Here is a 25,057-nt window from a genome sequence, read left to right on the forward strand (position 1 = left end):
ACCTCGTAAGAAGTGACCCAGTTGCTCTGAGTCATGATGGCCAGGAGAAGTCAGTTGTGGATTAAGAGGAAAAGTATGGATTGGAGTTGGGAGTGTGGTTGATAGGTGACATTTCACAATGTCAGGCAGTGGGGGGTGGGGGGATACAAAATCACAACCAGAGGCACAAGTCTAGAAGAACTTCGCCGCAGTGTGACTATGCCAGATATGGAAATTAATATGATTACCCTGGGAGGGAACTTGGATCTCAGAGAGCACTTGAGCCCAAGGGGCACGTGTTGGTGCAATAGTGACCGATAAGCACGTTCCCAGAGAGCCAGGAAATGCAGAAGCCTAAATGCATAGAGACTAGAGTGAAAGAAAGAGCTGGCTAACAGTACGTGGCAGCCTGGAACTCAGCTGCTTTGCCCCCAAGGAGGCTGCCACGGACACCATAGGGCTGCGATCCCACCACTACCACCATGAATGAAGATGACTCTAGCCTTGGTCTCCAGGGTGAGCCTTAAAACATGGGATTTTTAAACATGTCATGCCCTTTCATAGTTCACTGTGTTAAAAACTGAGTTCCAGAGCTCCCTAGAGATAAATCCTGCTCTTTGAAATCAGTGCTTTCAAGGATTTTTGATAGAACCATGCAGTAATTGAATGTTTCACAAGCCTACTGGGAACATAAGGTAAAGAACATTAGCTTGGAAACTATACAGAGTAGAGGAATTTGGCACTCATCTATCTAAACTTTAGGGTTTGGGTTGTTTTCAAATAACAACAGTTATTTGGTATCACATTTGGAAGAGAAGTGCTTGCTGCAACATCTAGATTGAAGAGAACTCCATTAATTTTTGGATGTGTGGACAGAGTACCTCAAGAATTAAGATGAATATTCTGTAAATTACCTACATGTCAGATTGATTTTCTGTCTTATCCTGAAGCATTACGTGCCCATCATGAACTCAAAGGCCTATGTCCTTGGGGAAGCCCAGGAAGCTGGAACTCTAGATGACCCTGCAGTAGGTCAGGTAGCAAGCTGTCGTGGCTGCAGCTGCAAACTGCCGTGACCCTGGGATCAGGTCTTGCAGACAGTAAGGAATGAAGACCACAGATTCAAGAGTTGAGCACTCCAACCAATGCTATTAGAGAAAATAATTGGAACTCTCGGAGAGTAGGGATTTTTAAGAGGGGATTGCTGTTTAAGTGACAAGAAATCTGTGTTTGAAGTAGTTACAGACAATGGAAACAGAAATGGGTAGGACATAAAAAGGTGACTTTTCTCCTGGCATATAGATGACCATGTCTCCCCAGCACCACCACACCATCATGAGCTAGCACAGTTATCAGCGTTCATCAGGCATAGAGCCTTAGCCCTTACGGCACCTGCACATAGAGGGGCGTTAGTCGGTGGAGCATCTTTGGTTGCCATCGGAGGGGTTTTTCCAGATGGTTTGGGTTCCCAGGCTCTCAGAGGCTTACTGGGACCAATCCCCAAATGCCAAATTTCACTTTGTCTCTTACCTAAGCCGCACGAATCAGTGACGGCAGCTCACGTGTTCCCTGCTAGTGGTGGCACCCAGAAATCAAACTGGCCGTGGGGTAGTGCCCCCCCCCCGCCATTCTAGTCTTTTGTCAAACAATTCCAATTTTTTTTCTTCCATGTTTTTCTTCACAACCGCATTCTCTTGGGTCTCATTAGGGATCAGGAACTAATTAGGAGCTAATGTATCATATCTCTTGGCTACTCCAGGATTCAGAGAGCCTGGGACCCTGCTATTTTTACTGCTTACATGGGTGATAGGGCTGCCATCGTGAGCAGTTATAGGACAAGGGCTTCCGAAGTCCTGAGAGCCAGAGCAGAGCCTCACAGCCACGGGGCCAGGTGTCAGTCACTAGAGGTGGGAAGGCGGTGATCTTATCAAGAGAGTCCCTCCCTGCTTACAAAGCCCGTCTTCCTGCCCTGTGTCCCCTCTTTCTTCTACCCTACCACTATCTCCAGAAGACAAAATGAAAAAGCCACAGAAAGAGGACCCTTGCCCATCAGTGTGTTTGTAGAGGAATCAAACATTGCCATGACAGTAGGAGCTGGGGTAGTCATGACCGGATTCGAATGAAACCTACATCTGTGCGGAACTCTAGCATGTAAGCCTCTCTGTCTTCTCCGATATCTACAGCTGACGGCAGGCTTCCTTCCCCGCTCCCCTGGTAACAGATGCAGGAGTTGAAGTTTGGAAAGGCTGGCCGGCTTGGTGGAGGTTAGAGCAGGAGGGGTGTGAGATGTACATACTGCTGCCCTGACTCCCACTTCCCAGGGGTCTCTGCAGAGTAAGGGGGCAGGCAGATGGCGTCAGCCTGAGAAAGAGCAGACATGGAATGAGGAAATTGATTCATCCCCTCCATTGGCTCATTCAAACTCGCTTGACTCCCACAGCTGCCAGAAGATGCCTCAGCATGAGAAGTGACAACCAGAGCTACTTCTGGGACCCCCCAAAGGACTTCATCCTCCTGGGCATTTCTGACAGGCCATGGCTGGAGCTCCCACTCTTTGTAGTGCTGCTGGGGTCTTACGTTCTGGCTATGCTGGGAAACATCTCCATTATCCTGGTCTCCCAGCTGGATCCTCAGCTTCACAGCCCTATGTACATTTTCCTTAGTCACCTGTCCTTTCTGGACCTCTGCTACACCACCACCACCGTCCCTCAGATGCTGGTCAACATGGGCAGTTCCCGGAAGACCATCAGTTATGGTGGCTGCACCGTGCAATACGCCATTTTCCACTGGCTGGGCTGCACCGAGTGCATTGTCTTGGCCGCCATGGCCCTGGACCGCTACGTGGCCATCTGTGAGCCGCTCCGGTATGCCGTTATCATGCACCGCCCACTCTGCCAGCAGTTGGTGGCGACGGCCTGGCTCAGCGGTTTTGGCAACTCCCTTGTTCAGGTCATCCTGACAGTGAAGTTGCCTTTCTGTGGGCAGCAGGTACTAAACAACTTCTTCTGTGAGGTGCCGGCCATGATCAAGCTATCCTGTGCCGATACTACAGTGAATGACGTCACTCTGGCCGTGCTGGTAGCCTTCTTCGTGCTGGTCCCTCTGGCCCTCATCCTTCTCTCCTATGGCTTCATTGCTCGGGCAGTGCTGAGGATCCGGTCCTCCAGGGGGCGGCACAAGGCCATAGGGACTTGCTCGTCCCACTTGCTGGTCGTTTCCCTTTTCTACCTCCCTGCCATCTACATGTACCTGCAGCCTCCATCCAGTTACTCTCAGGAACAGGGCAAGTTTATCTCCCTCTTCTACTCCATAATCACGCCCACCCTCAACCCTTTCATCTATACCTTGAGAAATAAGGATGTGAAGGGAGCACTCGGAAGACTCCTGGCGAGGACTGGGAGGCTGTGTGGGAGGTGAAGCTCTAACCTGGGACAAGCTACATAAACTGCAGAACCCTAAGCAAGAACTCGAGGGGTGCGCGGGGATGGGATGGGGCAATAGCTCAGTGGCAGAGCCTTTGCTCGGCATGTGTGAGGTCCTGAGTTCAACTCCTAGAACTGAGGAAAATGTTTGGAACTATAGGATCTTTGAGAAACTTGAAAACTTAAACACACGCACACGCACACACAAACTCCATCCCAAAATATTTCACCTTCTATGTGATGATAATGGTAAATGTCGCACATCTTAGAGTAAGGTTATTCTCAACACGCAATCCTAAGAAGCCATATAGCTTCAAGAATCATGTAAATGACCTGGTGTTCACCAGTACGTGTTAGACTGCTGGGCTTCTGATTTCCCAGCTCTTTCCTTTCTTCTTCTTCCTGTATTTCCTCTCCTGTTCCCCATTTATATCTTTTTAAGCCTCTTTCTTCCTTTGCAGTCACTCCAGATGTGCACAATGTGAACCTGACACAGTCTTGCCTATAATAAACATCTATCTGTTCTTCATCCTGATAAATACAGTATTTTTTCCAAAATGTCACAAGAATGACATGACTGCATTTTTCTTTTGTAACCATAGATGATTTTCTTCTTTCTGGCCCCTGACTGCCTTAAAGAAAGTTTTCCCACCACTGACTGAGAACTGTCTTTCTGCTGTGGGCCTAGAAGACTCCTGCTTAGGGTGCATGGATGGAAACAGACGGCTCTAACCTCTCACCTTACAGATGGGCAGATTTCCGTGGAGATATGGAGAATAAGGCAATAAATATGATCAATGTTAGAGACAATAAAGCGTCACATAAAAAATTCAAGAGCTTAGCTTGGAGATGCTTAGCTCAGCAGTCTAGCTGAGCTGGTGCATATCCTGGTTCTGGTTTGGGTCCCCAGAAGCACATAAAAAAACATGTTGAAGGTGACTATTATAGCTACCATTTGTAGAAGGCATCTGTGATGTTGGTGATATAGTGAGAGTACGTAAGTACCAAGCTGTATGATACTGATCCTCATGACATGGTCCCTTTTCCAATTTCCCTTTTCATAGAATAATCGATTATTAAAGGCTGCAGTAACTGCTCTAATTATTACAGAGTTCTGGTAGCCAAGGAAACTGAGATGCTCACAAACACCCTACTGGCCACCCTTGGAATGGAGCTATTGCAAGTACCTTATATTTATGTGTATTTGCTTTTCTTTCTTTTTTATTAAACCATTCTGGAAGGTTGTATTTGATTTTGAATTATGTGTGTATCTGGGGAGCAGGGCATGTGCGTGTGAGTGCAGTTGCTCACAGAGGCCAAAGAGGGCATCAGAGTCACCAGAGCTGGAACTGAACTCAGGTCCTCTGCAAGGGCAGCAGGCTCTCTCAGCCACAGAGCCATCCCTCCAGCACCTTGCCTGATCCTCTTATACTTAGTTCTTTGTTTCTGCCCTGCTGCCTCGGTGAGATGCTACTAATGCAACCAAGCCTAGTAAATTAACAACAAATGGATGAAAATCAGGAAAAGAAGAATATTATCTAGAGTAAAGGAAATGCTTAAATGCAAGTCACAGAGCTGAAAAAAAAAAGTTGATTTAAGAAATGCGAACCATAATTACTGCCCCGGATCCAGGACCACTGTGTTTTTTCCAACGGATTTCCATAGAGCTATCACTGCACAACAGTTCAGAGTCCTTTATATCCCAGAATAACATAGAAGAGCCCATAATCAATGGTACAAATTCGAACCAAAATTAATAAAGCAACATGGTAAGAATCACCCAAAAAAAATAACCAGAGAATATATCAATACAATGATTTGATCTAACTCTAGGACACTTTTGGGTGTTGAGAATTATGTTTCCCGAAACAGATGTGCTAATTGTCAATCTCACATTTTCTTTACTTTGTGAAGGCTAGGTTTAGCAACTTGCTCGGCCACTAGAACTCAGTGAAAGATTCTTTAGATCTTCCTGGACAAGGTTATAAGTTACCTGGCAACTTTTAGTGGTAGTCCTGGGTATCCCGAGTTACCAAGAAGTCCATTATTTGTAAGACTGACCTTGCTGGAGAGATTACAAACAAAGGTGATAGTCCTGGGTACCCCAAGTTCCCGAGAAGTCTGTTATCTCTAAGACCAACTATGCTGGGGAGATTACAAACGAAGGTGATAGTCCCGGGTACCCCGAGTTATTGATAAGTCTGTTATCTCTAAGACCGACCATGCTGGGGAGATTACAAACAAAGGCGATAGTCCTGGGTACCCTGAGTTATCGAGAAGTCTGTTGTTGCTACAACTGACCATGCTGGAGAGATTACAAATGAAGCGCCATGTGAACCAGTTCAGCCAGCTCTCCAACTCTTGAATGGAGCTGACTCCTCTAACCAGATGGTCTCCCAGAACCTGAACAAATTCATGGGTCCTCAAAGATGAAATATAATAAACAGTCATTATTCTCAGGTGTTGTCAAGCAGCAAAGGTGCCTGGAGCGATAGGGGTCCCTTAGAATATCTATTTTCGCAGATAAGCATAGAGGATTTTAAAAAACATTTATTTTATGGATGTTTGCCTATGGAGGTCAGAAAGGGTCCTCCGAAACTGGAGTTACAGATAGTTGTGAGCCACCATGTGGGTGCTGGGTAATGAACCCAGGACCTCCGGAACAGTAACCAGTGCTCTTAACCACTGAGCCATTTTTCAAGTCCTGAGAACTTCTTTTACTTAGAGTTATAAAGTATTTAAGTGATTCAACTCACAAGTAAATTAAAACATGTTTACATAACAGACTGATATGTAATAGAAAAAGTGGATTTTGATAACGCATGCCAAATTTTGACAACAGTGAGATAGCGTGTCACAATTCAGGTTCAGAAAGCAAACATGTAGATAATATTCAAAGTCCTAGACTGAGGCTTGGGGTGCATACAGCTCAATACTAGCATTCAATCACCATCATTACTGATGTTGCTGCTACTGCTGCATGTGTGTGTGTGCGCGCGCACACACACACACACACACACACACACACACACACACTCCTAAGCCGACAAAGAGTTTGCACTGACTTGTGCACCGCATAGTTTTCTTTATTAAATTAGTCTTCCTAGGAAGCTATAGCTCAGTTGGTGGGATGCTTGCCAAACATCCACAAAGAACTCTAGCGTCACATAAACCTCGTGGTGGCACCTGCAATACCAGCACTGGCGAGGTGGAGTGAGGAGGACCCGAAGTTCAAGGGGGAAAGTGGGCTGTTATTTAAAGCCAGTTTATCCAAGGAAAGTGTTAGTGGCACAGTTGCTCTGCCCTTGCATAATCTCCCTATATTACCTGTTCACCAACCACACTTCCATAGCAAAGGTCTGGAGAGTCCACTAGACAATATAAAACAATATCTCCACTCTGGGCAATGATGTATTGTTTAAAAGTTGTTCCTGCCAGGTGGTGGCGGCACACGCCTTTAATCCCAGGCACTCAGGAGGCAGAGGCAGGTGAATATCTGTGAGTTCGAGGCCAGCCTGGAGCAAATTCTAGGATAGACTCCAAAGCGACACAGAGAAACCCTGTCTTGAAAAACAAAAACAAAAAAAAGAGAGAGAGATTTTAAGTATGTAAAGTGATTTATTTTTAGAAGCTTGGACAAATAACTTAAAAGAATTCTAGATATATTTCTAAATTAAGAAAGTAGTACATACATACAATAAATACAAAATGGATTTTTATAAATCTCTGGATTTTCAAGTAGCTAAATAGACAACATAACTATTAAAAAATAAAAAAATAGCTACCACGAACTTGCCATCCAGCATACAGCCAGCTACTTACATGGTGCAGTCAGTTAACAGAAGACCAAGAACAAAGGTATGGGCAAATGTAAAGAAAACAAGGGGGAGAGACGTGGGGGGAGGAAAGAAGACAGCATGAGAGGAGGAAATGACAGAAACGCTTCTGTAAGTTGGTTCCATGAGGCCACCAAGAGGGAACGCCTTGCCAGCTGAGGACGTGATGGAGCCGCATCCTCTGGCATCTTCGCACTACCAATGTCTGCACTGGGGAAACATCCTTGGCTCCCACACAAGCCTTTGCTCCAGACCTTGAGCTAGGAGGGCCCTGGCTGTGGTCCTGATGGTGGAGGAGGGCCTGACAACCCTGAAGAATGGTGTGCACTAGGGCACGGAGCAGGACTGCGGCAGCTGGCAGTCCTGTGCCCACGCCTACCAAGAAGGCTCAAAGATGACGGTCAGCTCTGGCTTCTCTTCCCGAAGCGCTTCTAAGGCACATTTTGTTTCATAATTAAAATACATTTCACCCAACCTATGAAAACAGAAAGAAAGCTTTGGTTAGATCCTCAGGAAACTGGGAATTGGGCCTTTAAAATGTCAGCTCATCTGGTGTGGGGGTGTAGGCCTATAATGTGAGTGCTTGGGAGGCTAAAGCACGAGAAGTACCACAGTTCAAGGGTAGCCTGGGTTACTTAGTGAGTTTGAAGCCAAGCCAGCCTGGGCACTTAAGACATCATCGTTTGTGTGTGTTTATGCATGTGTACACATGGATGTAATCTCATTTCCTTTAATCCCATCTCCATGTTCTGAAATACTGAGTTTCCTAACCAATGTTGTTTCTGTGCTTTCTAAAGAAAGTCACACTGTTTTGTCCAGTTGTCCTCGAACTTCTAGACTCAAACAATCCTCCTTCCTCAGGCCCCTGACAAGCTGGAGCTATAGAGTTTTGTAAGCAGCTTATGGTAGATTGATCCTATTTTCAAATAGACAGGAGGGAGCATGAATCCCCATACATCATTTCCCAGGTTCAACAGTTGAAGCAGCTCATGGCCAACCATGCTCGTCTATTGGCTTCCCACACCTTCCTGACTGGACGCCTAGACTCCATGTATTTATAGTTATTTCACTGTATAACATCCAATGGCCAACACTTTTTACAAGAAAGCTGCAATGTCCTCTCACATCTTACTGTCAATGTTCAGCATATGTTGAAATTTCCTCAACTGTCTTGGAAATATCTTACAAAATGCTTATTTAATCGAGATCGCCTACAAATCTACACATTGCTATTTCTTGGTATGTCTCTCAAATAATCTGCACATATTTTCTTATTCAGGACCTTGTTAGGTAGTGAGGCTGTTCTCAAATTAGACATCCTCCTTCCTTCACTCCCTGAATGCTGGGATTATAGGTATGAGACACCACAGTCAACTTAAGTACCAAATCCACTTTCTTCATTAAAATTTCCTTGCAAGGAGAACCACCATGAGCAAGTAGAACCAGGTGTCATGTGCGCCCCACCAAACCTGCCTTCCTGTCCTGCCTCAAGGAAAGCCCCACTGTAGAGACCAAGAAAATCCAACCTCGGCTCTCAGATGATGATGGGAATCACAGGGACAACAAAGATGAGCAACCTCAAGTAGTGGTTTTAAAAAGGGAGATCTAACAGCTGAAGAAGTCATGAAAATTAAAGCAAAAATAGAGGTTGCCAAAGCAGATGATCTCCAACTGATGGAAGAATCAGGTATCAAAAACCAGGCAAATGTTCCTCAGTTGTAAAGTGTTCAGGTTTAACAGCAAGCTCCAAGAAGAAAGAAAGAAAGAAAGAAAGAAAGAAAGAAAGAAAGAAGGAAAGAAAGAAAACAGATGAAGATGATGTAAATAAGCAGAATTCAGTTAGAAAGAACTCACAAAAGCAAGTAAGAAACAGTGGCCTCCTTTCTTTCAACAGTGAAGATGAACATGAGTGAGTGTAAACATTGTGGACGTGGTTTCCTTTGAAAACAATGAGGTATTTTTTACAACATTCCTTTCCCTGTATCTTAAAGTGACACTATTCCCTGGTACTTCAGGTTCATTCCAGAAAGCTTCAAAAATACAGAAGAGAAATTCTTGAAATAAAACCCATCCAATAAGGCCCCTTTGGCTGGAAATGCTAGACATTCTCTACTGTTAGCATTTGGTTACCTCCCACCTGTGGGTATGTACATATGTAAATTATACTTTTAAACAAAACTGAGATTGTCGTTTAAAAAAAGTTTCCTTGAAAGTTAACTAAGGAGATGGAGCACTGGCCCTGTTTCTTTTCCTACGACGTCTGGCTGAGCTGTGGACTGTACGTTTGCACACCTTCAAAGTGCGCCTGTGTTGGAGTCCTGAAATGTGAGGTACGGTCTGCGGGTGATGACTGGAGTTGGGCAAAAGTGTAAAAACAGAGTCCTTGTGACGGGACTAGAACCCTTATCCCAGGGAACACGTCCTCTCCCCGTCTCACCCTGAGTGTGAGCACATGGTGAGCCAGCCCTCTGCTAGTGTGAGTACAACATGAGCCAGCCCTTTGCAAGTGAAGGGGAACCCTTTTCCAGCAACTAAATAAGCCACGCCTCATTTTAGATGTTCTGGCTTCTAGAGCTCCCGTTAAATAGACTCCTGTTGTTTAAGTCGCCTGATCGACAGTGTTTGTTTTACCTAGCAAGCTGGCTACACCCCAGAGTCCCATAGGCTATTTTGAGCCAAGCCCCTGGCTCCGTCATGACAATCCCTCTACTGGATCCCTATTCCCAGCTTTGGTCTTTTTTTTTTATGTTTTCTTTATTATTTATTATGTGTACAGTGTTCTGCCTGCATGTACACCTGCAGGTCAGAAGAGGGCATCAGATCTCATTTCAGATGGTTGTGAGCCACCATATGGTTGCTGGGAATTGAACTCAGGACCTTTGGAAGAGCAGTCAGAGCTCTTAAACTCTGAGTCATCTCTCCAGCCCCCCAGCTTTGTTCTTCCTATGGCTTCTGGTCCATTCATACTAAGAATTACAAGCTTCTGGGGGTGTCTAGGACCCCTTGTCATGTGGCTCTGGATGTCTATAAATACATCTTTTCTTGGTCCTTGTTCATTCTGCTCTAAGCCCTCCATATTTCAAACCACTTAGGATTCAATTGGGTATGAAAAAAAACTTCACATCCTTAAAGAAAAGCAAATCTCAATGAAAAGCAGCCACACTGAACAATATTTATTTTCAAGAGATTGTTGGGTTGTTTTTTTGTTTTTCAGGATAAAGTCTTTCACACTTCATTGAATCTTGACTAGTCTAAATATCTGGCTGCTGTTGAATGTAACTTTTCCCACATTGCTCTGTTTTTTAAGATCTCCAACAACTGGCCCAGATCTATCTAAGCCCCCATGCCAGTTAACCCAGAATTGGGCCCAGCGTCACTGTCGCCCTTAGCACTCACTGTAGGCTCTGCAGGAGGCAGCCCTGGTGCTTCAGAACCTCGCAGAGCATCACCACAGCCAAGTCGCCCAGGTCGTTGTTGCCCAGGTTCAGCTTCCGGAGGCTCCGGTTGCGGGTCAGCATTTTGGAGAGATTCCAGCAGCAGTGTGAGGTGAGGCTGCAGTTGTCTAACCTTCGAGAAATGGAGGGCAGTGTAAAGACAATATCCCCAGCCACCCATCCTGCCATGGTCTCCGAGGTCTTAGCCAGCACTGTTTCACACCCAAAAAGCCCGGGAATGAGCAGCTTGAAGCAGCTGTATACGGTACTGATGTTTCTCTTCCCCCTTTAGATGGAAATTTCTTTTCCCAATGTACTGGATTGTGCAGACCAAAATAGTAACAGAAATATGTTAGCTGACTTTTAAAAACACTGTTTCTCCTAGATTTCCACAAAACACCAATGCCATATTATATGAATTTGCCTCTGGTTTTGAGGCCTGGGTTTGGCAGAAATTCACACCGTCTAGAAACCTCCCAGATTGGCCTAATGAACCGACACCAGGAAGACTCCTCGCTCCTCAGACTCAGATTTGCCTCCTGGTTGCTCCCCAGTCTACCTCACACCACATCTCCCCATCACCTCAGGCAGCCCGTGGACTCACTCCAGCATCTGTAGCTTGCAGTTGGGGTGCAGAAGTCCCTCACAGAGGAGCATGAGCCCCGTGTCTCCAAGAGCGTTGTTTCGTAGGTAGAGGTGCGTGAGGCTCCGGCTGGCTTTGAGGACAGAGGTCAGAGCTGAACAACAAACGGAAGTGAGGCCAGAATTCACCAACCTATAGGAAAACCAGAGGAAAGAGTCCTCAGTGACCAGGCTCTCTCAGACATTGCACGCTGCTTTGAGCTGCATCCTCCAACTTAAAGGTCAGAAGCCAAAATCTTGGATACAATCTGAAGAGTGAATCCACATCTCTGGATCCCACAAGAGAGGGGAACAAGGGCCTCAGCATATGCTCTGCTTGAATGAGAACAAGAGAAAGAGAGAAAAGCAAATGATTGGACGCATCCACACTTCTCACACGGATTCCCTCTGGCAGCAGACACTCCTCCGTACCGCATCATCCGAAAGAATACCCCACATTCCCCTAACTATGATCCTCTGACACTGCAGACAGCCATCTTGACTCTGATATCACCCAGGCAAGATAACAATGCAGACGCCACAAGTACCACACACCTGTCACGGATTGGAAATCAGCGGTCATGAGTTTGTGTCTCCCTGAAAGTTAAGGACAGGCGTGCAGTAGGGACAGACTCAGGCTCAGCAGGGATTCTGGGGACTCACTGTAACCTAAAGTGATGGGACAAGAGAGGGGGCAGGGACCTTGTGGGTCAGGTAAGGTGGGGTGATTTCACCCTCCTCTCCCGCATCTGTCCTCTGTCACACCTTCCATCCATCTGTCTGTTCCTTACCACAAAACCACTGATCTGTATTACTACCAATGGAAAGAGAACATTACATTTTTATTACATTTTGTGAGAGACAGAGACAGAGAGCATGCTCCTCTGTGGAGATCAGAGGCCAGCTCTGAGAGTCCCAGGAATGAACCTCAGGTTATCAGGCTTGATAGAAGGAGCCTTTACCTCTCAGACCTCACAACAGTCCAAGAATTTTTGACTTACTCTTCTTGGGTCAAGTTGAGCACTGTCTACAGCCAAGTGCTGTGCTTTAAATTTGTGTGCCCCCCCCTTCAGACTCACATGTTTGAATACTGGGTCCCCAGTTGGTGGTACTGTTTACACATGTTTTTTGTGTGGCCTGGCTGGAGGGAATAGGTCACTAGAAGGCGGACCTTATAACTCTGGCCAACTCAGGTCCATGTTCTCTGCTTGGCCTCATCCACCAGATCCACCCAGAAATAAACAGTCTCCTACTGTTATAGATGGAGTCACCTGAATCCATGCCTAGCACGGATGAGACCCTGGGTTCCTTTCCTAGTACCACACAATAGAGGACAAGGCCCTAGCCAGGTGATCAGAATGTTGGTGACCATTGAGGCTGAGGCATGCGTATGTATGGCAAAATGTTTAGAAAAATCAAACAACCGCATACTGTCAGCCCACCAGCTGGCAGTATCTCAGTTCCAGCCAATCCCCGTGAGGCTTTACATACTGACTGTTAACTTGACAAAATCTAGAATCACTTTTAAGACAAATCTTTGGACATATCTGTCAGGAATTGTCTAGATTAGGTTAGCTGAGGTGAGAAACCCTACCTTAAATAAATGTAGGTGGTACCATTCTGTGGGCTGGGGTCCCAGACTGAATTAAAAGGAAAAAGTCAAGTGAGTACCAACCTTTGTCTCTCTCTGCATCCTGTTTGTGACTACAATATGACCACTTCACACTCCTGCCTCTTCACACTCCTGCCAATGTATCTCCCGGTGTCTTACCCCATCCCCCACGCCTGCCCACGAAGCTGTACCTTCATACTGGGAACTAAAATAAACCCTCCCTAGATAACTTTGTTCTATGTCCTGAGCACAGGTTGCTACATGCTGCGTTCAGTTAATTCCATACGGTTTTCCTGTTTATCAGCACTCTGACTTATTTCACAAAACGGTCTCGTGATGACACCTGAAGAAGTTCTAACATTGTTGAGTATTTATTATGTGGAATAATGGTATCAAATATGATTGTTTTATCTCATTATTACAAACTCAAGATAGTAGTGTTAATTTTATTTCCTTTTTGTTTTTTGTTTTTGTTTTTGTTTTCTTTGGAGACAGAATCTCCCATAACCCAGGATGGTCTCTAACTTGCTGTCTAGTCTGGGGTGACTTTGAACTTCTGATCCTCCTGCCCCCACCTCTGGAGTGCTGGGATTACAAGCATGCAGCACCACACCCTATTTAAGACATGCTATGAGTAAACCCAGGGCTTTGCATACCAGGCAAACACTACCAACTAAGCTACAACCCTACCCTCCATATCTCTGCTTTTAATAAAAGTAGAGATCAGAATAATTATTTGAGGTCTGGTGAGATGAATCGGCAGAAAAAGGCTCTTGGCTGCCAAATTTGATGGTCTGAGCTTGATCTCAGTGACCCATGTAATGAAAGAAAGAGAATGAAGCCCTATGAGTCATCATCCGACTTCTACATGCACGCAATGGCATGCATGCCCACCGATACATGTAGGCACTCTACACAGAACAGTTAAAAAAATTGCAATAATTATTAACTAGAATAATTACTTGAAAAATAATGAAAGCTTCCTATTTGTCAATGGGAAGAAAAGGATCAACCAAGCTTCCATGAGGAAGAGATTATGAATGATAAAGAAAAGTAGAAGAACAGGCCAGGCCTTGTAATATAAAACTAATTCAATACAGCTCAGAATGAGGGGAAGGTAGGATGAAAACTGGTCCTCCCCTCCAAGAAAGAGAGAAAGAAAGAGAGAGAGAGAGAGAGAGAGAGAGAGAGAGAGAAAGAAAGAAAGAAAGAAAGAAAGAAAGAAAGAAAGAAAGAAAGAAAGAAAGAAGATAAGGAAAGAACTGAAAGTTGCTGGGAAATACTGTAAGGCATACTACTTTTGTTTATGTTGCATTTGTTTAACTCTGGAAAGCTGGGATGCTTTGCCCATCTACAACACCTGATGGTCCTAATAAAGATCTCAACCGCCAGGCAGAATGGTTCAGAGGTTAAGAGCACGGCCTGTTCTTCCAGAGGTCCTGAGTTCAATTCCCAGCAACCACATGGTGGCTCACAACCATCTGTAATGAGATCTGGCTCCCTCGTCTGGCCTGCAGGGATACATGCAGACAGAACACTTTATACATAATAAATAAATCTTTAAAAAAAAAAAAAGACCTGAGCAGCCAATAGTGAGGCAGGAATAAGCCTCCATGTGATTTATTTGGGAACTCGGTGGTAGCAGGCCTCCAAAAGAGTAAAAACAACATCTTGCTACAGAAAGTAGTGGAAGTGTGTAACTACCATCTGTGGATTGCTGGGAAATCTCTGGAAAGTATCCTGCTCAGCAAGTTAGAGCAGAGTCAGGGAGGGCTCTAACAGTGGTTGGGGGGAGGGATGCTACAATAGCTAAGCCACGTTTTATGTGGCCATGCGTGACACTTCTGTAACCCAGGGGATGAGGAACTAGAATATATTACGCAACCAGAGACACGATGCAAAAGTTCAAGTGAAGAAAATAATAATAGATAAACGCCTAAAATTTTTAGTTTGTTCCTTCCACACTGGGGATCTACCGTGAAAGAAGCAAACACACTAAGTTATATACACAAGCGTGTGCTTCACAGAGGGATTTGTAACAGTAAAAAAGGGAGAAACATGCCCAATTTTTGTGACTTAATGAGTGGCTAGATAAATAATGGCGAAGGGTATTACGGGGTGTTGTGCTCCAAACAGGATTTTCATGAAGCCACATGAAAATTTATCCAGATAAATGAAAAGCAAATGAAGGAAAAATATTTCTATTGTGTTTCTAGTTTAATTAGCTAACTACACTATTCGGTGCCACCACCACTCAGCAAAGAGATTTATTTATTTATTATATATACAGTGTTCTACCTGCATGCATGCCTGCATGCCAAAAGAGGGTACCAGATCTCATTATAGATGGCTGTGAGCCACCATGTGGTTGCTGGGAATTGAACTCAGGACCTCTGGAAGAACAGACAGTGCTGTTAACCACCGAGCCATCTCTCCAGCCCCTGAAGTTCCAGTTCTTTAAAATCTGACCCTAACCTGGCAGTGATGGTGCACACCTTTAATCCCAGCACTTGGGAGGCAGAGGCAGGAGGATCTCTGCAAATTCAAGGCCAGTCTGGTCTACAGAGCTAGTTCCAGGACAGCCAAAGCTACACATGGAAAACCTGTGGGGTGCTTTGAATGTAATTGGTCCCCATAAACTCATTGCAGTGGCACTATTCGGAGGTATTGCTTTGTTGGAGTAGGTATAATCTTGTTGGAGGAAATGTGTCACTGTAGGGGGTGGGCTTTGAGGTCTCATAAATTGTCAAGCCATGCCCAGTGTCTCAGACCACTTCCTGTTGCCTGCAGACCAAGATGTAGGGCTCTCAGCTCCTTCTCCAGCACCATGTCTGCCTGCAACCACTCACACCATGATGATAATGGACTAAACCACTGAAAATGTAAGTTACCCTGTGGAGGTTTAAAAGAAAGTAGCCCCCAAAGGGAAGTGTGGCTTGTTTGGGTAGGTGTGTTCTTGTTGAAGGAAGTGTGTGTCTCTGTGAAGGCAGGCTTTGAAGTCTCATATATGCTCAAGTCGTGCCCAATGAGAAAAACCGCTTCCTGTTGCCTGTAGTCAAGATGGTACTAGAGTCTTAGCATCATGTCTGCCTGCAGGCATCCTTGCTTTCTGCCATGATGATAATGGACTAAACCTTTAAACTGTAAGTGAGTCACCACAATTAAATGTTTTCCTTATAAGAGTTGCCATGGTCATGGTGTCTCTTCATAGCAATAGAAACCCTAAGACACCTTGTCTCAAAAATAAAAATGTGACCACAACTGGACATCAAACCTCACAGACATAATTGGCTAAAATGAGGTCATTAGGTGGGTCCTAATCTAATGTCTATGACAGACATCCTCATCAAACCCAGAGCTTCTGATTGGAGAGATGGCTCAGCAGTTAAGAAAGCCTGCTGCTTTTCCAGAAGAGCCAAGTTTGGTTCCCAGTACCCATGTCAGGCAGATCACAACCACCCATAATGCCAGTTTCCAGAGGACTCGGTGCCTTCTTCTCACTTCCTTGGCACTGCACTCATATGCAATAGCTTCCCCCCGATATGAATTCATATACATAATTGAAAATAAATAAATAAAACCTTAGAACCAGAACATGAGACTCAGAGTTATACACAGAGACACAGGGAGAATCCTGTGTAAAGATGGAGGCCACACTCAAGAGATTCATCTACAAGCCACGGTGCCAAGGACTTCCCGTAAGAGAAACAAAAGGATACACCCTTGCTCGTGGCCCTCAGAGGAACCAACTCAGCTAACGTCTTAATCCCTGCCTCTAGAATTGAGGAACAATGCATTTATGTTGTTTAAGCCATTATGTTTTGGGAACTATGTTATAATAACCTTAGTAAAGTTATACATACAGGATACTTAGATAGAAAGGTGAATAGTTAGATAAATATATTGAGGAGTAGTTATATGGATCAATATGTGGATTGATAAAGCAATTAGTGCTTATGGGTGGATGGGTGTTTGTGTAGAACACAGGGCCTGGAATTTTGCTTTCCAGGTTTGCAGAGACAGAGACACTTTTCACTTTCACCGTCACGTACCTGAATAATTGTTTACGTTAAACTAAGCATGATATTTTTGTAGCAAAACTCGGAAGCGGCAGCTGGGTGTGAGATCTATTTGGGAAGACATCTGTCTATGGGTAGTTATTGACACTTGGGGGTACAGAAGATATCTTAGAGAGTGTAGAAACAAATAGCAGGAAGTCAGTGGGGAAAGCTGCAGATCCCAGCGGGAGAAGCCAGGGCAGAATTTACAGAAGAGGAACCTGTCACCTCAACAAGAAAGGCAGCATGCACAGGGAAAGGAGGAGTCGCAGGAATGAGCCAAGCTAAGGACTGGGAAGGACCGACAGGAGTGGGGCCGGATCCTGAGGCCAACACTACCACATCCTGGTCTGTGGTCGATGGATTACCCCTTCCCTAGTGCTGTGCATGGAAACAAGATCACATCTACCATTAGCACCCGTAACAGAGCTCCAGCCACCTTAGAAAACTCAGGGGCCAGATCACATCCGTTGATTCAGAAGCCACGTTGTAGCATTATAGGAAAGCAATCTGGTATTGTCTGGGGCTGGGCTAATAGAGAAAGCTCAACGAAGAATCAAAGTTTACAATTAATATTGGTGGTTAATTATGGATAATTGATATCCCTCAGAAAAAAAGTCTATCTTGTTAGTGTTGGGTATTTTGGATTTTTTTAAAGACTTAGATTCGTGTAGCCCAAGTTAGTTTCAAACTCACTATGTAACTGAGGATGACCTTGAACTTCTGATCATACTGCCTTTTAGGATTACAGGAATGTGCACAAAATCCAGTTTACTCTGTACTAGGGATGGAACCCAAGGCATGATACATGCTAAGCATGAATTCTACCAATTGAGCCACATGTCCAGACTCATCTTGTTATATTTATCTTTTTTTTTTGAGGCAGGATCTCATATATAGCTCTGGCTACCCTGGAAGTCACTAAATAGACCAAGCTGGCTTCAAACTCGTGGAAAACTACCTGTCTCTGCCTCCCAAGTGTTGGGATTAAAGGCCTGCACCACTATGCTCAGCTTGCTTTATTGTGTCCTAAATATTTATCTAGCTGCCATTTCTATCAATAATGTGAATGAAGACATATTCGGTTTGTTCATTTTATTTATAGATATTGACAGAATGGACATTTTAGTCTTTCTTAGCTGATTTAGCAGAGGCAGGGGTAAGGTTAGGAGCAGATGCTAAAGCCTTGCAGAGAGTACAATTGCAAACAGAACCAGACCGAGGGCATCCTACTCGCAAAGGGGTGGGCTGGGGAATCGCACAAGGGCGTCTAGTTCTAGCCAGCACCCACAGGAGAAGATCTGAAGCTCCTGAGCCTCATTTTCACCTCTTCGTGAAATATAGGCCTCGGTGAGTACTTAGCTCCAGAGGTCAAATGAGCTGATTCACATGAGGATCATGAAAGAGTAGTGAATGGCCACTAGCTGGCAGTCTGTGCTTTTACTTGCTACAGAATTCCAACCTCAAAAAACCTGATGTGAGGCCAGTAAAATGACTCTGCTGGGGAAGGTACCTGCCGCCAAGCTGAACAACCTGAGTTTCATCCCTGGGATGTGTGTCCAGGTGGAAGAGAAGAACTGACTCTGTAGAGTTATCCTTTGACCTCCACACAGGTGCTGGGGTGCACATTAAATAAGCAAATGAGTAAATCTATAAATGAATATATTAAGTTTTTTTTAAAGAAGTATAGACTACCAAACATAAGGAAATCACACTGAAAACAGAATGCCCCACCACCAGACGTAAAAGTCTCATTGGGTCTTCGGCTCTGGATGTCAAGAGAAGCATCCCTAATCCAGCTGTTTCCTGGGAGAGCTTGGCTAGACTGGTGCTGATGCTGAGCTGCACCACAGCTGAGGATTTAGAGACATCTGTGCCACATTAGTATGATGCTATCTTTGGGGACAAGAGACTGGGGCTGCTGTTTCAGTGCAGAAGGGCAACACCAGAGTCCAGAACCTGAGGAGCTGCGGTTGGGGGATGAGAGCTCAGGACAGAGGACATGCTTTGCAGAACTCATTTACATACTTGAAAGTGCTCACACATTAAACGGGTTACTACTCTCGTGCATGGCTCAGAAGCAAGTTTCTTGCTCAATGGGAGAAACAGGGCCGCATAGCTGCTAGGAAGCTCCGACTATATTGCCTAAGACAGTAGGACTCACCTCGTCAGTGGTAAGGCAACTGTTCCCCGGTGTCTTTGGGTAACTTGTTCTACGACACCCACAGGTGCCAACATCTGTGGGTGTTCATGTTCCCTCACGTAAAATGGCAGAGTATTTGCCTACCACCTCTGGGCATGCTCCCGTGGACTGTAAATTATCTCTAGATTACTTATGATACCTCTCATGGCATACGTGTTACTCCATAAGTAGCTATTGTGCTGTGTTGTTCAGAGAATAATGGCAAAGAGAAAGGTTCATATACATCAAACGCAGACATAATTTTTCCTAGTATTTTTAGCCCACAGCTGGTTGAACCTGTGGCTCCTTGACTCTGCAGTGCAGAACCCCTGCTGTGTGCTGCATGAATCTGAGGCTTCAAACCACGTCTGATGCTCATGCTGTGACTCCCACCTTCATCTCCAGCTGATGAGCCTTTCCCAGAGTGGCCTCACCCATGTTTTCCAAATAAACCGTCTCTGAAGAGAATTGGATTTTCCACAGAGATACGAAGACTTACTTACCCCAGCTTCTGCAAGTTACATTGAGGGTGCTTGATTTTTTCACACAAAACTTGAACTCCTGAATCTCCCAAGGCATTTTCTCCAATGTACAGTCTGGTCAGAGAACAGTGGGAGCTCAGAACCAACGCGAGATCCTCACAGCACGCGGATGTGAGACAGCAGCTGACCAACCTTGCATGCAGAGGGGACAGGGTCAGTGCCATCTCTCATGCCTCTGTACCATGTGCTAGAGACTGCACCTCCTGATGCTCCCTCCCTCTGCTGGAATCTGCACCTCAGCTTCACAGACCTCTCTCCCATCCCTTCCCTGTTTGGTGAGACAACAGCTACTAAACCCATTCCTGCACTAGAACATCTGTCCCGCTCCCTTCACTGGTTTTTATTGAAATAAAATGTACATATAGGGGCCAGGGAGCTGGCTCAACAAGTAAAGGCATTTGCTACCGAGCCTGACGACCCGAGTTTAATCCCAGAACCCACATAGTAGGAGACAGCTAACTCCAAAAAGTTGTCCTCTGACCTTCATACATGTGCCATGGCATGCATATGTGTGTGTGCATGTACATACACACACACACACACACACACAGAGAGAGAGAGAGAGAGAGAGAGAGAGAGAGAATATAAGAACAGATTTTTAATGTATGCATGATAAATTATATCATCAAAAACACTTTTAGGGCAGAATTTTTTGAGACCTGGTAGCAGAGGTCTACAGTCTCAGCTGTTCAGAAGGCTGATCTTAAGTTAAAGGGCCCCCCGGGAACTTAGCAAGATCTTGCCTCACGATGAAAAGGAAGTTATGCCAGGCGGTGGTGGCGCATGCCTTTAATCCCAGCACTCGAGAGGCAGGTGGATCTCTGTGAGTTCGAGGCCAGCCTGGTCTACAAGAGCTAGTTCCAGGACAGGCTCCAAAGCTAAAGAGAAACCCTGTCTCGAATTCAGGTCTCCTAGAAGCATTCAGTAAAGACAAGGCAGGTGACGCACAATAAAGGAAGCGCCTCCATTGCAGGGGTCTTATTTTCTCAGACATACTTTATTTGGTTATGTATACACACACACACACACACACACACACACACACCACTGTTATATTTCCACATGTGGCTTTCCCCACAGCCACCACTGGCTGCCTAAATGACTAGAAAAAGAGCAGAAGAGAACACAGGAAGTCCTCCTAGCCACTGAGAATATTCTAGTCCATCCTGAAAGGGACCTCAATGGCAGAGCTTCCTGGGGGATGGGCCGCACTCACCAGAGCTTCTGCAGACTGCAGAACAGGTGCTTCAGTCCCACACACAGAAGTCTGACTCCAAAGTCCCCCAAGGCGTTGTCGCTCAGATCCAGCTCCGTCAGCTTCTGGCTGTGGCTCAGCACAGACGAGATGTCGAAACAGCACTGATGGGAAAGTCCACAGCGTCCCAACCTTCAAGGCAAGCACAGAATCAGACACCAGAGGGTGGCTCCGTCAGAGTCTGGATCCTACAAGTGCCCCAGGCCCGCACGGTCAAACTATGGGGAGGTGGCGAAACTTCTGGGAAGCGGAGCCTTTAGGAGGACTTGTGGTCACTGTGAGGGGTGACCTTAAAGGGAGACTGAGATACTATTCTCTCTCTCTCTCTCTCTCTCTCTCTCTCTCTCTCTCTCTCTCTCCCTGTCAATCTGTCTGATCTGTCTATCTGATTTTATCTCTCTCCCCATCTGTCTCTCTGCTTCTCCCCATCTCTATATCTTTCCCCTGCCCTCTTCAGTCGTCATGATGTGCACAGACTCCTCTACCATAGAATACCACCATGACATTCTGTCTTGTCACGGACTCAAACAACAGGCTCAGCTAAAACAACAGGCTCACTAAAACCCTGAACCTAAAGAGCCTTTCCTCCTTTTTGAGTTGGCTATCAAGTGGAGGGAGAGCTGATGCACAGCCTCCCTCACCGCTCTTGCCTTCCAGTCTGGATTTGGTTTCCGCACAAGGCAGAAGCAGATGTGTTCCAGAGTAATCAGAGAGTTCCTGAGTGACACACAGGAAGTGTTAAGAAGTGAACTGCTGCTCACCTGGCCATAGCCCATGGCTATGGTGTTCATCCACTTTCAGGTTTTTAAATGTAAAGAGTGAGAAACCTGGAGCTCTAGTCCTCAAGAATTTCTAACAGGCATCGCTGGGCATGTATCATCATTGGGCATGCATCACTGGGCATGCATCACTAGGTATGCATCATCATTGGGCATGCATCACTGGGCATGCATCACTGGGTTTCTCATCTACACAACAAAAAGTCTTTGCAAGCCTCATGCCCCCACTGATTTTGCTTGACAATTTAATCCCAGTGCTCTCTCTATACTGAAGAGGAATTTAGAAAGGTGAGCTGATAGGCATTCACACAAAGTTCCTAGTCTTCTGGGTGGGGCAGGGTCACCAATGTCACAACCAGGAAGATACAGCTAGCAGGGATAGGGAAAGAGCAGCCAGAGTCTCATTCGCATTTTCCCAGTCTACGTGGCATTGACTCCCAGTCTACATAGATATCCTTCCTAGTGAACAGATCTCCACGAGCCAGAAAGAAGAACTATGGGGAGTGTCAGCAAAGCTGAAGCAGAGCCCAGGACCAGTGCCTGTGTGAGCGTTCGTCTGTCTGTCAGTGCCCTGCACAGCTTTGATCAGCACTGATTACAATCGGTGATTCATTTCGTGCAGTCGTCTAGTGGTGGTCTGTCCCCACGAGGCCACATTTGTCCCCAGGAGGTCACGTTTGCCTTCAGGAGGCCACATTTGTCCCCAGGAGGCCACATTTGTCCCCAGGAGGCCACGTTTGCCTCCAGGAGGCCACATGTCAGAAACTTGATTCTGAGTGTGGTGATGTGAGACGTGCTGACACCTTTAAAAGGTGAGACTAAGTACAAAATAATGATGTCATCACCAACACTGCCTCAAAAGGAATTAATGGAGTTTCCTTAGGAATTCAGCTAGCTCCTCACATTGGGGCCAGTGAAGTAACTTAGTGAGTAAATGTTCCTGTCACCCAAACCGAGTGACCTGAGCTCTGTCCCTGGGACCAGTTTTCATAGTTGACCTCAAACTTCTGCATGCATGTTGTTACATGTGCAGGCCCACACTCATACACACACACTCACACACAGAGACATAGACAACATACACAACACACACACTTTTTACAGAAAAAAAAATAGAAATTTTTTTAATTGTATCATTTTTTAATTTATTTTTTCTTGTTCCATATATTTAGAGTTAATTACTTAAATAAAATAGATCATAGAATGGGGTATAAGAAGCTCACATCCCACAGCACTTTGGTGTGTTCTGATACTGCCAGCCATTAGCATCTGAGATGAAGCTTCCCAGCTCTCACCCAGAAGCCTGGTCCCAGAAGGAATGGAAGAAACAGGCTTGGCTTGGCCACCAAGAAATAATTTTTTTTCAGTTCTTCTTCATCTTCTCCATCTAAAACTCCCCAAACTTTCCTCCCATCATTCAACCTGCCCATTCATAATAGAGTCAACTCTGCTTCTCCAAACTTTATGTGTCAAAGTCCTATTCCAGAAGTCCACAGAGTGCAACCATATTTGGAAATAGGCAACTTCAAATGCGTAGTTAAACTGACTCTACAGTGTTGGCCCTAGTCCAGTGGGGCCGGAATCAGATACAAGAAATGACTGTAAGAAGATTGAGCCCGAACACGCAACAGGAAGATGATGCAAAGACTCAAGGAGGAGCCAGGGAGCGAGACTCATAACCAACCAGCAGATGTGTGATTTTGAACTTTAGCGTCCAAACCTGAGGTAAAAAATGTTAAAGCCTTTAGGGCTTGGCCCTTGGTCCTTTTTTACATTAGCATGGAAACAACTGACCAGACCCAACAAAGATTTTTTTCTAGTGTCTTCTCCCATTCATTTTCCTCTCTCTCTCTCTCTCTCTCTCTGTCTCTCCCTCTCACACACGCACACACACACAAGCACATGCACACGCACACACACACACACAAGCACACACACACAAGCACACACGCACACATGTGGGGACTCACCACAGTCTCTGAATGTTACAGCCTGGATGCTGGAGTGCCTCACACAGCACCCTCATGCCCGGATCCCCCAGAGTATTGTCGCTGAGGTCCAGTTCAGTGAGGTTCTGGTTGGTGCTTAGACTTGAGAAAAGGCCTCGGCAGAAGCCAGACGTGAGATAGCAGTTCGCCAGTCTAGGACGGCATGGAAGAAGGACAGAAAAGAAAATCAGTTTCTAATGATAACAAACTAGAGTTCAGGACAAGGCTCCTGGCACCTGTTCATAGAAAAGTCTTCTAGACGGCAAGCCCCCAGCCACAAACCCACTGCTGATTCAGAGGGAAGCAGGCGGGTGAGCCCTGGGTAGAGAGATTCAAAGAAGGAAGCTTTAGGCTTGCTGCAAACATCCTCAGGCACCTTCTTCCCAATTTAGACCGCTGTTGTGCCCCTGACCTGGACATGCAGCTGAGTGGCCCAAGGAGCATTTTTGACCCAGGCTGCCCAGTGCACTGGGAGTGTTGTCGACAATCCTGAGCCCATGCTGCAACCACAGAAGAAAAGTCCGAGTCTTAAGAGCAACACCCGTCGACATTGGTAGTTTTTAGTTTTACAGTCATTTCCAGAGACTCACGTTAGAATACCCCGTAACTCTTATGGAAATGCAGAGCCTGAGGAATGGGAATGGAGCTTGACCAGTATATCTGAGATCCTGGATTTGGCTCCTCACACTACATAACAGCAGAGCATACTTGTCAATACCTGTAACCCTACTACTCCAAAAATAACAACATTAAAAACTCAAGGTCATTCTCAGCTACACAACGAATCTAAAACTAGCTTGGGCTACATGAAACCCTAGCTTTGAAAGAAAATAAAAAGCATAACTTCTTTGTATATGTGCAGGATTGGCTTTGTGACTCCGAAACTCTGATGTGGATACCCACATAGCTAGTTGTAGTGATGTTTTATTTGTGTTTTAATAAATAGAACTCGCCTGAAGATCAGAATGCAGAGTTAAACCACTAGAGGTCAGGGAGTGGTGGCACAGACCCTTAATCCCAGGACTCAAGGCCACTCTGGGCTACACAAGACTAAATCTGTCTAAAAGAGAAACAGAGCTCACACAAAGGTGATCCCAGCACTAGGGAGGTGGAGACAGGAGTGATATGGCTGGGTGGAGAGAGGAATATAAAATGGGAGGAGACAGTTGCAGTCTGAGGTTTGATGGAGACAGCTGCAGTCTACAGTCATATTAAGGACCAGATTGCCTCTTTGTTTGTCTGAGCTTTGGTACAGGTAAGAACTCTCCAGTGGCTTGGCTGCTTTATTTTCTGATTTTCAGCTTGAACCCCAATGTCTGTCTCTGGCTTTTTAGTATTCATGATACAGC

At 45.5% G+C, this 25,057-nt stretch overlaps 2 protein-coding genes and 1 pseudogene across 4 annotated transcripts in view; 2 read left to right on the forward strand and 1 right to left on the reverse strand.

The window, feature by feature from the left end:
- The first annotated feature begins 36 nt into the window (after positions 1–36).
- On the forward strand, positions 37–9,150 carry LOC146892936 (uncharacterized protein KIAA1143 homolog; annotated as a pseudogene).
- Positions 2,440–3,396, forward strand: LOC125404238 (olfactory receptor 2B11). The gene has a single exon (XM_048440072.3). The coding sequence runs from the start codon at positions 2,440–2,442 to the stop codon at positions 3,394–3,396; it is 957 nt and encodes a 318-aa protein (XP_048296029.2).
- Positions 7,000–25,057, reverse strand: part of Nlrp3 (NLR family pyrin domain containing 3) — a 28,558-nt gene continuing 10,500 nt past the window's right edge. For all 3 annotated transcript variants that reach the window (XM_048440069.3, XM_087910577.1, XM_048440070.3), the window contains 6 exons: positions 23,691–23,861; positions 20,903–21,073; positions 19,648–19,818; positions 11,276–11,446; positions 10,634–10,804; positions 7,000–7,712 (listed from right to left, as the gene is read on the reverse strand). In XM_048440069.3, coding sequence (XP_048296026.3) covers positions 7,613–7,712; positions 10,634–10,804; positions 11,276–11,446; positions 19,648–19,818; positions 20,903–21,073; positions 23,691–23,861 — 955 coding nt within the window. In that variant the 3' untranslated portion in view covers positions 7,000–7,612. The remainder of the gene's footprint in view (positions 7,713–10,633; positions 10,805–11,275; positions 11,447–19,647; positions 19,819–20,902; positions 21,074–23,690; positions 23,862–25,057) is intronic.

The sequence above is a fragment of the Myodes glareolus genome, chromosome 9 (assembly GCF_982192425.1).
Source record: "Myodes glareolus chromosome 9, mMyoGla1.1, whole genome shotgun sequence".
NCBI classification, from domain to species: Eukaryota; Metazoa; Chordata; class Mammalia; order Rodentia; family Cricetidae; genus Myodes; species Myodes glareolus.